Source organism: Oryzias latipes, chromosome 7, assembly GCF_002234675.1.
Source record: "Oryzias latipes chromosome 7, ASM223467v1".
Lineage (NCBI taxonomy): Eukaryota > Metazoa > Chordata > Actinopteri > Beloniformes > Adrianichthyidae > Oryzias > Oryzias latipes.
Genome location: NC_019865.2, coordinates 13,884,088 through 13,898,253, shown reverse-complemented (window position 1 = coordinate 13,898,253; position 14,166 = coordinate 13,884,088). Strand labels below are relative to the sequence as shown.

The 14,166-nt window shown below is 39.2% G+C and overlaps 1 protein-coding gene across 1 annotated transcript; it reads right to left on the bottom strand.

The window, feature by feature from the left end:
- Positions 1–242: 242 nt before the first annotated feature.
- On the bottom strand, positions 243–14,049 carry LOC101159585 (V-type proton ATPase subunit S1). Its single transcript, XM_011477164.3, has 7 exons — positions 13,820–14,049; positions 6,591–6,628; positions 6,011–6,093; positions 3,735–3,973; positions 3,004–3,054; positions 2,631–2,874; positions 243–2,318 (listed from the first exon to the last, which is right to left on the bottom strand). The coding sequence occupies exons 1-7, from the start codon at positions 13,951–13,953 to the stop codon at positions 2,082–2,084; spliced, it is 1,026 nt and encodes a 341-aa protein (XP_011475466.1). The 5' UTR covers positions 13,954–14,049; the 3' UTR covers positions 243–2,081.
- Between the last annotated feature and the right edge of the window lie 117 nt (positions 14,050–14,166).

The following is a 14,166-nucleotide window of genomic DNA, read 5'->3' as shown; positions in this document are numbered from 1 at the left end:
TGCAAACTTGTAATGCGATGTAATGATTGCTGCTTCAGTTTAGGGGAGCGGCTGTCTCATGCTGTTTCACTGTCATGGCTTTCTGGCTTTGGTTCAAACTGAGTCACCATGATCTCCAACTGTGCTTCACCCGCTGCAATGAGTCAAAAATGTCTGGTGTGGTCTAAACAAACACACACCTTGACGTGATGAAAATGAGAAAATGAGATCTCTTCGTACGCAGCAATTAAACATAAACACTGAACTTTTCATCAGAATATCATTTATTGTTCATTCTACATCCGCTGCTCATTAGACAAAACTGCCTCCAACCAATTCATAGTTTTTAGGATACATTTATGACCAAAAAACACATTTCACACTGCTACAGACTGACAGAACTGCCATATCGAATGTTAAGATATTTATTTACTGTCATGCTGATTGTTTTTATCAGTAGTATTCACTCACTGATGCTGTTGCTGCTGCTAGTGTGGCATCTGGCAAAAATAATGGCGTCTAAAAGCCCCAATGATTGAACATTCCGTATTATCGTCCCCCCATGGTAGGATTTAGCACTGTAATTTACAGTTTAATGAAACGGGACTTTTTTGATCCAGCTTTTAAGAATTTAATAATAAACAGTGTAACATGTTGACCATTTATTAAAAAAAAAATTAAAAAAATAAAGAAAGAAAGAAAAAAAAGCTCTATGCATTGACATGTTAAACAGTCTTCTTGTTGATTAGTTGTGCTGTTGTTTGGAAATAGTAAACAGCTATGATCCTACAGAGATTTCTATGCAAATATAGCGTTGTATATCCATGTGTTTATGAGAGTTATTATAGTCAACCTGTATCTAATTTCATGATTATACTGAATATAAAAAAAGACCTTTTTATGAATGACACATCTGTACATGGACATTTTTTGTTGTTCTTTTGTACATAGCTGTTACAATTATCTTTCTTTTTTTCACATTTCTCTCAGTCTCTCACCATATTTTATGGCAACTTCTTTGTAGCTTCACTTTGGCAGTCAGTTCCAGTGTTGTATGTGGAGGACCCCACTGCCCCCCTTGTTCAAGCAAGTGTCTCAGATGAGTCGTTGCATCCCGGAACCCGCATTCCTGCCGCGTCCTCAGACGGGCCGTCTTGTGCAGCATAGTTCCTTGTGTAGTCTCTTAGAGTCTGTTGTTAGTGCTTCTGCAGCTAACAAATGTTGTGCTAGTTTGTAAAACCCCTCCCTTTTGTCTGGCTACTCTCTAAAAGGCAATTTCACAGTAAAGTTGCAAGCAGCAGTCTTGTTCAGGGGTGGGGTGAGAGCCAGCACAGGGCCAGAAAGGTTAATCCATTCACTCCAGCCAAATGCTAGACCAGCGGTTCCACATATTTTTCTTGTTTTTCTTTTTCTTACTCCCAGAGGCCTCCAGCTTTCTTTACTTTGTGCCATGTCTGATTGCTAAAACCCAAGCAAAACCCCTTCTGATCATATTTGGAAACACCGTGCTAGCCCTTGTAGGCCAGCTTATCAGGGCATGCAGCTAATAAAGCTATCTCAGCTAAAAAACAGTGAGTTTGAAGTTTCAGTTTCTTGCAGCAGTATTGCACAAAGGGGACTGTATTGAAAGCTGGAGAGATGATGTTGACGATGGGTGCTTGTAATGGGACACTTGCGAGTCATGTGATACATACACAAGCTGGAGCGTCTGAGTTAGCCATATTAGCTACAGCTGCAGGCCTCTTTTTTTATTTTATTTTTTTAATGGCTGGCAGGGATAAAGACATCTATACACTTCAGGGCCCCAAGGCTGTCACTGACCTTTGAGGAAAGGTCAGTTAGCCTGCAGCGGGAGAGGCGTGGACATCCAATGAAGATGCATGTCAAGGGAAAAAGAAGAAAAAGTATCCAGCCACGGCTCTGCATTTACTTGAAGTAGTTAAGACTTAGGTTTTCACATGAACAGGCAAAGTTGTCATTTTGTAGAACGAAGATTCAGTGGAAGATACTTTCTCACTCTTGCGGTCACTTGCTCCCCCCTCCCCCCGTAGCCATGCTTCTCAGCTTTCATCTCTCCCCATTGTCCTCGGACTCCTCCTCCGTTACAGGCTGTTTTTGTCCGGCAACTCTGCCTCTGGACTGCGGGGAAAGTAGACGGTGGCTTTGTGTTCCTCGTAGCGGTCGATGTGCTTAAGGTGCACCACCATGTGGAGGGCATAGGCTAAAACCAGGAGCAAAATTAAAGATGTGACCAGGCCCATCAGGATGGCTGGTGTCAGGAATGTGGCACAGTCACTGGGCGATGCAAACTTGTCTGACTGCACATTGAAGGCCTGGATCTGGAAGGAGGCGGAAAGAAAAGATTAGGCTCAAGTAAATAGGACAAGTTGCTCTTAGTTAATAAAACAAATGCAAACACCAGACAGATGGACAGGTTGAGATGTCTCAACACATGGGTAAACAGAGACAGACAGACAGACTGCAGAACAGATGGCAGACAGACTGAAGGAGTGATAGGCAAACAGATCAGACACAAAAAGAAATACCTGCCAAGCAACCATGCACACACCTTCTAGATGTGTGCATGGAGAAACAGCAAACATGCAGAACTTTTAGGAGCTTTTACACTGCAAATTCTGTGCCCGGTGTACCTGGAAATCAGTGAACGTGATGTGCCAGTTAGCGGATGTGTCAGTGTGGGAGCTGGGCACGAGCAGGGTGTCATATTTGTGCAGGCTGCTGACGTGCTGGCAATGGTAGGATGAGGTGGCAGGAGCGTAGACCTTGCTGGCGTTGAAAATAGCCTCTTGAGTCCAGTTGTAGTGGATGTGAACGCTGTCTAGTGTGAACCAGTTTTGACCCGCTGCCTCATAAAAAGTGTTAGACATCTGAAGCCTGGTGGAGGGAAGAGTGCATTCAGTTACATGTGTGCAAGCTTCAGCATGTGCTGTAGGGTGATAAATGAAGGGTTTGGTGGCATGTGTATATCTTTTTTTTAAGACTGAATTGCCAGGTGAATTTTACCTGATTACTAGCCCACGCAAGTCTTCCACATCCCCAAACTTTAATGAAAGCCTGTAGCAAAAACAGAAATAGGACATTTCAAACATAAATAGAAAATAATGAGCTAATATTGCCTTTCATGGAACCAAGTTTATTATTTAAAGTGTTTTGTATTTAAAGTCCCACTCCGATCATCTTTTGATCTATTTTTAAAGCATTTCCAGTGGTCTTTTAAAAAAACATTATGACGTTTTCAGGCAAAATCTAAAAACCTGTGTCGTTTCATAGGACATAGTTTCTGAAGAGCGGCAGGAGTTCATTAGAAATTCACCTCTGACTTGTTGGCAGAACTGTTAGCACTGAGTAAACCCATTTCCCATCATCCATCTGTTTACACCCGCTCCTGCTAGCTTTCAGCCCATCACAAACTCAACCTAACATTACCAGTGCAAAATCGGAGCTATCCAGCTGTTTAGTTTTGAGCCTGATACCAGATCAGACGAGGAAAACAAAGATGTACACGAATCTAGTTGTGTACAAGTGAATGCATCAGAATGGAGCCGAGCAGGAAGCTTGGGGCCCACCATAGTGGCTTCTACGTCACACTTAAAAGTACTTTTAAAATTAATTTTCTTAAGATATGTCATTCATCATGAGAGAAATACTACAAGAACATGTTAAAAACACCAAAAACATGATTGTCATGGGAGAGGGTCTTAAACACAAAGCCAAAAATGTCACTTTTTACGTACGTAGCTTTCTCCTTGGTGCAGATTGAACCTTTGGTGTCCACAGGTGAGTTGGGGTTAAAGACCCTCTCAGTCAGATCAATAAATGTATGGTTTCTGTAACGGATAGCAAGGCGCTTTGCCTTGAACAGAATGCAAGTCTTCCCGTTGTAAGATACACTGAGAGGGCCATAAGGCCCCATCAAAGACTGGAGCAGCTTCCTTTTGCTGAGAGCCATCCCAGGATGATACCATTTGAAAGGCTGCAAACACACAAAGGCAGGATACAATTTGAAATACCAGACAAATACAGCAAAACTGAATGCAAGACAAGTGTGAGTTACGACAACTTAGTATTATATGACAGCAATAGAGTTTTTTATATCAAATTTAAATTTCTAAATTAGAAAGATGCATTGTTAAAATATCATATCCAGACAGGTTTCCTGACTCTAAAATCCTATCAACAATGTGTTCATGCTTTAAATTTTTGAGCATACATATCAAGTTATGTTCTCTTTTTGAATCAACTTAACATGTACCAATAATACTGTTATGAAATAAAATTGTATCCATCATATATTCATTATAAATTATTTGTAGCTTTTATTTATGTCTGTTCTTGAACAGAAACAATATTTATGGGTACTACTACAATTCCCATTTTTAACTAGAAATGTGTCATGATGAGCTTTGTATACCCATTTAAATTGTGCACGCGAAATAATTGTCTTTAGAAAGAGAGATAAAAGAATGACTCTGACGAGCATGAATCAGAATTTTACACCAAATGTTTTGTAGTTTTGAAATTTCAAACATTTAGTAAGCTCTCCACAGTGCCATTTTATGCACGCCGTGATATTTCATTTCAAAGGTCATTTTGTTTTAAGCCTTTGGTGGTGATCACAAAATCAGCTTTGTGTAAAGTTCAGTGTTCCACCGTCCATTTGAATCTCAAATGAGAAGAGAGAAGCAGAAAAAAAAGAGAGTTCAGAATTTGCACATACAGACTTTTTTCAAAAAAATGGAATGGTGATTGATTTGAAGGATTTGAATATTTATTGATTTGATGTGATCATAATCTCTGTCTAACAAAAACTGAGAAGTAATGTTGATTTTTCCAGAGTATTCCAATTTTCTAAAATCCTGTTTTCATGGGTTTTATGAGCTGAAACTCCAATTTATGTAGAAATAAACAAATAAATCGTTGAAATCAATGAAATAGTGTGCCCTGAATGTATGTATTGTATATAAGTGTTTCATTTTTTCAAAGAAATTATTCAAATGAATACAGTCTACCATGATATTCTATTTTTTTAAGTGGTGTGCGGTGACATCAGATACTGTTTGTCAAGGCAACGACTATACTTTAAGAGCTTGGTCTTGAGGATGTTTGCTGCTCATCCAAGAAGCCTTTTCTTGTGAGTTAACCACCACCTTTGAGCCACACCAAGATCCCCCACTAAATCAGACGTTAGTTTACCATGCTGGTAAGCACTGGATCGTAGATATTTGCATTTGCTCATGACAAGCTGCTGTCTAACTTTAGTTTTTTTTAAACACACTACTGAAGTATTTGTGGCCCATAAATAAAGTAAAGTCTCCATCAGCAATTAGATGATGGAGAATGAGCTACTGAGATAATCAGCTAAATGTCTCCAAGATCAAACTTTAAAGCCTGGGTGTCCTGAAGTATCTTGCATAGCCTGAACCGTGTGACAGCAGTAATAAATGTCCCTTTTTTATCCATTTTACTCTAAAACTGTAGTGTAAGCAACACCTTATAGGAGATTTTACAGCTGTAAAGTTTTAACATTTGTGTTTGTTATAAAAAACAGAATGAATAAAATAAATAAAAATGAAAAAATAAAGAAATAATGAAAATACTTGCTAAAATAATGCCAATAAATGATAAATAGTAGTTACACACAACAGTAATTGTGGCTGAGATCATACACACACAGAAATATTTACAAGTTAATAAAATAATAATGCAAGTAGTCATTATATCTGCTGGAAATAGATGCAACTCTGGCTGGTTGCTGATGAAGCATACTGCAGGGCACTTAATCTTCACTCACACCATGTGTGTATGCGCATGTGCATGCATGTGTGTGGGGGATGTTGCAAAGATGTTTTACCTCTGGTGAATCTGAGACCAATATTACTCCTCCATACAAGGTCATGCATTGTGGCTGAGTGAGCATGCTCAGTTTTATTTGTGTGTTTCTGTGTGCGTGCATTTGCCCTGGCTACAGGCTGGTGGCACATACAGCAAAGGAAGAACAGAGACACAGTACCTGCAGTATTCTCCTAAGTGGGTTTTCATCTTCAGGCGTCAAGATAACCTCCTCGCTTATCAAACCGTACTCGCCATCTTGCCCTGAGAACACATTTACAACGGATTAGTTTACATAAAAAGTAACCCGGCTGCAGGGTTGAAGTTCAGAGCATTGCAATGCATATGGACATAAACACGATGCACGAAGAGAGCGTGCACAAATCTTGCGTAGGCTCATATTTCCAGTAGTTCTGCGTCATCACACTGACTCATCTGCAGATTACTTTGCAGCCATGGTAGGTTTGTTCTTTGTTTACAAATTCTCATCTTCTCACTCTAGAAATTACACTGTGACAGTGTAGAAAATGTTCACTTAGAATGTTCCATGATGTTACCAATATGCACGTATGAAGTCACAGATCCTGTTAAAGTGTTTAAATGGCATGCCTGCAAGTCAGATCAAATTGAAAATACAGCAAAGATGTCTGACTTTTCAAAGTGAAATGTCTTCATCTGGTCCATCAAACACATTAGTGTCACAAATACTGTGACCGTTTTGATTGAATCAGGTCTTGTGTCACAGCAGATTTGTTACTTACGTGATGTGACTCTTGTTGCTTGATGGGGAGTTTCTTTGCTGTGGAAAGAACAGAACACGTAATTGGGATTGATGACCTTAAAGGTGCAGATAGAACACCATAAGCAATGGCATGTACACAAGGATATTAAATGTGCACCTGAAAATTAGAGAAATTATTCAACATCTACTATTAAACAGAAAAAGTGTTTTAAAACAATTTTCATATAATATTGTATTAAAAAAAATTTGAATTATTATTTTTTGCATGACAATCAGTTGGTTTTGACAGTGTAGGCTTTACATTGTGGTTGTAAACATCAAGCAAAAACGTCATACGTTAACCCCTTGATGCCAATTAATGCGAATATGCATCAAACTGCTTCCGCTCCAAGCTTAACTTTAGAATCCACTTGAAAGCAATATGATAACTGGATTTTTTTCTTTGGAAAAAAATTCCGGCATTAATGCAGTGCAGCAGAGGCAAAACAGAGACATGGGCAACATTTTGGAAATTTCTGAACAAGCTTTATACTTTACAGGCAATGCGACCTATTTTGTCAAAAACTGTGGTGAGAGAATATTTTAAAAAATAGATTTTTATTAAATCACACCTATGCTGTTAAGTAAGGGAATCACATGACAGATACATGAGAACATCTATCTGCCCTCAAAAGTACCATCAATAAAAAATATAAAAACAAATTCTGTAGACAAGACTGAGGTGTTGTTTACATTCCTTGATCCAAAAAAATTATACTATGGGCATGTTGCCATGAAATGACAGAAAATAGCATGGTAATAGTAATAAGGATATCATTGTCCAGTAGAGGTGGCACCACCTTAATGCGATAACAGCTCTAGACTGATCGTCATGGCAACACTATTTACATCCCCTGACAAGTCCTCTTGACTTGAAATAAGCAACCAGCCAATGAATGCTAATGAAACAATGCCTTACACAAAAACATGTCACAGAAAAACACCACTCTGTAGTCATGTCTGACTGAATCTATGAGGATTCTTAATGTTGACCTCTAATTAACAGAAGATAATTTCTTTAACTTACTGGCTCACAGTGAGAGTTTTCTCATATCTTAACGATTTTTGTTTGTTTTTTATCTTGAAACTGTGTCTTTGATTGTGCATCTGACCCACATTTGTGCACATGGGACAGAGGACAAACTGCTTCTACACATTTGTCTGGGTTGTCCTGGTCTTGGGCTAAACCATCTGTAGCCTTGAAGCTAATCTTAATCCTTTTTTAACTATCTAATCACATACACATGTGCAATTGGGCTTGCTGGGCAGAGCTAACAGAGTCAGTTTTCCATGTTTGGATGGTCCACTCCTTGCTCTGTCTGGGTAGCTTGCTCTGACCTGGCTTTCATGATCTAGGCCCGCTGCCTTATCCCCTCACAGCAGTCAGTTATAATGAGATTGTGAAGGGTAAACCCCTAAGACCGGTGGGACTGAGAATGACAATTAGGTTCTTGCTCACATGTCACCGCGCATCTCTAGAGTCTGATTCAGGCTTTGATGCAATGATTTCCTTTGGATCAACAATCCCCAATTTAGAGTTCATTTCAGAAACGTCTTTTGTGCTGACAGTGTAACCCTAATAATGAAATAATAGTTATAAAATTGCTTTTTCAAAAACTAACAAAAGAAGCTGTCTCAGATGGTACATCCAAACAAATTGGGATAACCCCGTTCACGGAAGTTCTGGTGTTTTTGAAGAACAAAAATAAACACAAAGACATAAATGGTTTTCTCTTTATTTTTTTGGTGCGGTGAATAAAAATAAAAGATCCATTACTCAAAATCTACATTATTTATTTATGTGCACTTGGAACAAACAGGTTCTGCATACATAGCTATGGAAGATTAAATAAACTGCCAGGGACAGCAGCCTGGACTATTTATCTGCCTGCATGGGGCAGTTTCCACCTGTGCAATATTGTGTAGTTTAATGCCAGATGGATTAGGATTACTGGTCAGGAAAGGACAGGTCCAACTGAAACCAAAGATGGAGCGACATTAGCCCTAAACAAGGAAGGAGATTAAAGCTTGATGTCAGAACCTACAATAGTCTAGACAGCTCAGGTGGTCATGCATCTGTTGTGGCGTTTGAATTCCCTGTTTGGAGGTCTGGTACATGTAAACCTTGACAATGACAATTAAGTTTCAGTCTATTTCAGATCTGTTTGTTTAAGTTTTGAACAATTTATTTGACTGGTTCTTTGCAATTTTGGGCTTAATCTAAGATTGATTTCTTGTTTATTGATACGATTAATATTAATTGAAACTTGGAGAAAAAAAGACCTGCCATGGGATCATTTAAAGGTGGATGACATAAAAGCGGTGCTCTTACAGCTGTATGCTAATAAGATGCCCCTTCACAGGGAATCAGGGCCATTACCATTTAGACTAAGTCCACTCAAACAGGTCATAGTGGCTTTATAATGACATTGCAAAGATGTGAATGGGTAAGTAATCATCTGGAAGGTAGTATGGCGTCATTCCCTGCATTTAAGCTCTTTGGCTCTCATTCCAGCATGCATGTGCCAACTTTAACGTCAGCGCCATGATTAGCTAAACACACGGCGTCCTGGGAGACGTGGGTCTAACTCATGTGTTCAGAGGGTTCTTTCTTTGCGCATTGGTTTCTTTAGGTTTTGATCAGATCAGTTCCAAAAAAAACTATTTTTTTGTACAATATTTGAATAATATTGCTATCAATCCACTTATAAAAATGTTTTTTGAAAAGATCAAAGCAACAATTCTATACTTTAAGGAATAGAAGGAATTTCAGAAAGAAAAATTAAGAACTGCATTTAAAAATTTAGCATAGCATTAATAGAAGTAAAAACTTGGAAAACACTTCACCTAAATATAAAGTCTAATCATCTATAAGTCTAAACATCAGTCACTTTAAAAATAGGTAAGCAACCAAAAGCAAGCAAAAAAAGGAAGAAAAAACATATTAATTAATATTTGATCATTCTATTATAGTAAATGACCACAGTAGCATCAGTAACTTTGGTATTTAAAGTGATAATAATGACAATAATTAACCCAAATGGGGATTTAAGTAATATGTATGACAATGATAACAAACAATCTTTTAATTGTTGTTTTTATGGACGTGCAGAGATGTGTTAAAACAGATGATAACAGCAACAAATATAGAAGAAGATATGTGATTAGTCTTATAAGTATGTTAACATGTGCATTTCCGTCAGTGCAAATAGTCACACGTCCTTTTTGTATTAAATATATGAATAAAATGATTAATTTTATACATGAGGGTTTGGCCTTTATAAGCTTTACAGCTGCCTGTTTATGATGGTGCATGGTTTATTAATAGTGCTGTTCATCTGTAGTAGATGTTTTCTCTTTTGTTTTCTTTTGTCTGTCTTTAAAGTTGTCCTTTTTTCTCATTCATTGCCATATTTACTTAAGATGTTTTTAAAAAATTACACATTAAAAAAACTTTAGGCAAATGTAATGCTAGTCATTTCACAAGTGAATTCTGGGTAAGAATGGAAACAAAAAGACGTGAGCCACTTCACTCATGTCGCAAGTTTGAAATACTGGGTTATTTTATGGATTCCATTTTCAGTTTAAACACTGATTTCATCAGAGATCAACAAAAAAACTGACAGCTATTATTATTTGACTGTCTTGAGCTTATTTGAGTGAATAAACACTGCAACCTGCGCACCGACTGGACCTCATCTGGTTGATATCAGCTACAGGACTCTGTGAGAGCATGACTCTGAGTGCTAACATAAAGCTCAGCCATTTGTTTCGTGCCAGTTTTGCGAGATCAGCAACCCAGGGCCTGCTGCGGCCCCATCATTGTTTTTTTTGCCTGTCACACGGGCCTTGAGTGCTGAGCATTCCCTGTGTAAAATCAAAGCCCAGCCAGAGCCACTCCTTGGCTCAACTCCCTGCTGCCACGTATATCCATAAATATGTATGCTTCTGTGCAGACATCACATGGCAAATGTCTACATAACAGAAATCATTGAAATCTAGGAAGTAGCACTAAGGAAATGTGATATACCAAGATTTTTGGGGTTTAGGATAGGACATAAGGCTATTCTTCACATCCTGGTCACCACATTTTGCGTTTTCTTTTACTCAACACATTCTCTGATGCACTCTGCGAAGGAGGATGAGTCAATCCTCTTCCCTGTGTGTTAACTATATCCCACAAAAAACCATTACATTGAGTTTCAATTGTTAGTTAATAAAAAGCAACTACAATTAAACTAATTCACGTTTCCATAGATCAAGCTAATGTACATTTTTAAGTCAAGCTATTAGAGGTTCAAAATGATTTTTTGAATTATGTTGATCTCCAGTTTTACTATTCTTATTATCTCATTTGATTAGTAGATCATCAAACAATTCAAATGATCAATAACATAACAGTGAGGCCTAACTTTGTTCAAACATGTGCAGGTAAGATTCTATAAATGGATTGATTAGTGCAGATTAAGCTTTAGGTGTTTTCTGAGGGCCCTGTCAGAGCCTTGCTTCCACTTCAGTATAGCTTTGATTGCAGCATCAAATTTGGCTTCGGCTTAAGCGCCTGACCTGTGCAAACCTTCCTGCTGCTTGGAACCCAAAGGGTTAAAGTCAGGTCACCTGAGCCGGCAGTTTAACATGACTGCAGTCTGACAGTCAGAACCAAACACATTGGTGTGCCTATTCCCTTTGACTTTAGCTTTTCTCATCTTTAATTTATGAAGAGAAATTTAGTAATATAAACCCAAATGAGTTGTTTGTCTTTTAACCCTTTAATCTCTCTGAAACAGAGATTACGGATCAATCTGACAAATGAAATCTGATACTTTGACCCACTTTTGGTGTCTATGTTTAGGTCACTTTGGTCAGAGATCACACGCAGCTGTGTAATGATTCCTTTAAGGAAACAATAGAATTCCTCAACAATTTCTTAACTTTTTCTTTCAACAACAACAACAGAGTATTTTAAGATGAACTGAATATTAAGCAACCAATCCGGATAATAAGCAATATACATAAGAAATGACAAACGTGATGAGCTTTTAGGCCTTTAACCCTTTAATCTTTCTTGAAATAGAAATCAAAGATCCATCTTCTCTGCAAATCCCACACCTTGACCTGTAATCCGTGTCTAAGTTTGTGAGAGTTTAACAGTTTTAAGATACTTTTAAGAGTGTGTTGACTATGTAATGCACTGGATTTAATGGTTTCCAAATAAGCTTTGGCACTTTGATGACACAATTTTACAATTCTATAGCAAAATGTGAGCAATGTCTGGATTTTTGGAGCAGTATTGTTATGCCCAGCCATATTTACCTCACTTGAATGTGTCAAAACTTGTTGTGTTCCTTAGCCCAATAATTCGGGTAAGAAATTGCAGACAATTGTGCAGTGGACAAAAAAATAGATGGCATAGCTTTATAGGAAGACTTGACATATAATCACTGAATTTTATGATGAGTACAACAGAGTTTGTACACATTAAATAACAGCTTGAAAAAAATTGTGTTTTTCTTCTAATTAAATTTACCTGCTGGTATGAAGTGAAATGTCTTTTTTTCCTTCTTTTCTCTATCTATGCTCAGAATGCACTCTACCCAAATGGATAAAGAAGTCGCGTCCGAAATGACAGCTTAGTCTTTTAGTCATTGCCCTGCAGGTTCCAAAAATGTGGACATCATTTTTTTTTCAGGGAAATGCATAATACTTTTTGAATGTTGCCAAGAAAATTTGCTAAATGCCTACTTATTTTTGCGGTTAGATTTCTGTTTTTTATTCTGACTGTAATATATGTATTTTTTATGCTCCTGAAGCTTTTGCAACTTTGTTTAGTAAAAGGTACATTTTTTTGGCATTTTACGGATTTAATGAATTTTTTTCAAGTTTTACAGTGTTGTTTTTTATTACTTGTGCTCACTTCACCTCAGTACATTTTCCCCTTACTACAACCCTTTAGCGCTCTGCACCCAATCAGTTTCCTGCAGCTTTTCATCACACAGCAGTAGAGGCCTGACACTCACAACCCTCCCAGCAACTGTTATGCTTCCTCCAAGGCTTCTGATTTTGAAGGCATGGAAGATCGGTATTATATAACAACGTGTTTGAGTGAGTCAGAGAGCAGAGACCGGAGCGGTGACTGGAGCTGTTACGCTGCAGAGTTACGCACAAAGTTTGATCCGGGGAATAAGCTCAGAACCCCAGGAGAAATCAGTGCAGCCTTACAGTGTCGGGGGGACCATGATCAGAGGTTGAGAGACCACTCTGTCAGAGTGTCACAAGCAGAAAACAAGCTGGAGTTTGTGCAAACTAATCAGAATTTGTGTATTGGGTTGTAATTTAGGTTAGTTGTGGGCTGAAAGTTTACACAAGTCTGCCGATGGGATTATTGAGACAGAAAAACTCATCGGTTTAAATTGATTGATGTTTAGAAGTTGAACCCCTTGGGAATTTTTTAACCAAAAAACCAGGAATCAGTGAGAAACTCCAGCGTATTATGGGTTTGAAGCATGTGGACACAGAGGATTGTGTGAGCCATCATGCATGGCATGGTTTCAAGAGCCTTACACAGCTTTGGCAGTGTTCTATAGCCATTTGCAGTGATGTCTCTGTAAACAGGCAGAAAGCCCCTGGCTGCCAGCTCAGACCTGTCCCTGCAAACTACCACAAGCATTGAACGTTTTATCCAGATTTGACCTGAAAGACTGGATGAGCATTACACAGATTTGGCCTGCTAGATTTACCTCCTAAGGACCACATCAGTAAACAGACCCTAACAGACCATCCTTTTCCTTTCCTCCCGCTCCTTGTTTACCTCCCTCTATTCTGCCTCCATCCTCTTTGCTTCCCCTCCACACCTCTACTCTGCAGACCCACTATCCCAGCCTTATTCAGCTCTTTCCTGCCAGACCAGCACTACTTTGTGGAAACAACGGCCCCATCTGTGATCAATGAGCAGCGTCTGATGCAGTCCCCAACATTGAGGCAAACCCTTTCTGCCCATCCCTCACTAACACACCAACACCACACGCATACACAATTTCAGACACATCCCAAGGTGAGCTGAGGGAAAAGAAGATGTCAGAGGAAGGAGGAAGAAAGCCACCCTAAGAGAGCGCATCAGCATCCCAGCATCCCTGCATCCGTCTCCCCGTACCCATCCCCCCGTCCCTACACCCCTCCTCTGTTCACTGGGTTAGAGAAGCTTGGGTTTACCTTCTGTCCAGGATCTCAGGCACTCCGTCATAGATAAGCCCAGGCTGAAATTCTTCATCGGACATAGACAGTCCGATCTGGCTGAGAGTGGACAGCAAGGCGAGGGAGCAGAGGAGGAATGCGTGTGCAGCCATGGAGACAACGAGAGGAGACTGCCGCTGGTTGAGCACCGCTTCATAATCTGCTCCTCCAGCAGAGCCTGAACCCCAGCTCCGCTGACTGGCAGTCGCTGTGGCAAATCAGCAGCGAGCAGAGGCGATCAGCGTGCGTCACACTGCAACCCTTCCTCCCCCTCTCCACTTCTCACCCTGCTCCATTCTCTGTCATCCTCAGTCTGCTCACCCTCC